The 659-nt window shown below is 29.3% G+C and overlaps 1 protein-coding gene across 1 annotated transcript in view; it reads left to right on the top strand.

The window, feature by feature from the left end:
• Window positions 1-327, top strand: part of SERPINI2 (serpin family I member 2) — a 219807-nt gene extending 219480 nt beyond the window's left edge. The window contains exon 8 of the mRNA XM_044070736.1: window positions 251-327. Coding sequence (XP_043926671.1) covers window positions 251-327 — 77 coding nt within the window. The remainder of the gene's footprint in view (window positions 1-250) is intronic.
• The last annotated feature ends 332 nt before the right edge of the window (window positions 328-659 follow it).

Raw genomic sequence — 659 nt, 5'->3', positions numbered from 1 at the left:
ATGGGTGTACTGTGTGGAAAATGTATTTTCTTCAGTCAATGGGATATTAATCACATTAAGAACATTTCTAGATAAATAAATTCCAGATATTTAACAAGACAGCACAAACAGCAGCATGGAGAATGCTTATACAAATGCACTTGACCAGTTCACTTGTAGTATTTCTTTAAATGACAACAATTTTTTTTTTAAGTTTTTTTTCTATGAATATTGTCTCTGACCTTTTATTATAATCTTCTGTCTTTTGTAGGGGCCTTGTTATTCATGGGACGAGTAATGAATCCAGAAATAATGAATACTGAAGGAAGAGACACAGAAGCTTTATAAACAAATGAAATAGATACTAATTAATAGTTTGAAGTCTATTTCATGTAGTTGTACCACAAAAATACATAGTACTTAATTTTTTTCTGACTTGAAATTTAATAAACTTACTGCTCTGACCTTTTGTGAGCAATTCTGTTCTACTTCTTTCTAAATAAAGATGTTTCATATCAGACACTAAAATTTACAGTAATTACGCAGAAAATGTAACACAAAACATAATGAAATATTAAGTGCATCATGGCTTTTACTAGCTTCATAAAAAGGTAAAAACTTGCTCTGCAGGATTTTACTAATTTTATCCACCTTAATATGTATCAAGCATAATAATCTCC

Source organism: Protopterus annectens, chromosome 4.part1 (genome assembly GCF_019279795.1).
Source record: "Protopterus annectens isolate FY-2018-M chromosome 4.part1, PAN1.0, whole genome shotgun sequence".
NCBI lineage: Eukaryota > Metazoa > Chordata > Ceratodontiformes > Protopteridae > Protopterus > Protopterus annectens.
The sequence above is the reverse complement of the archived record's forward strand: the minus strand, read 5'-3'. Positions and strand labels throughout refer to the sequence as shown.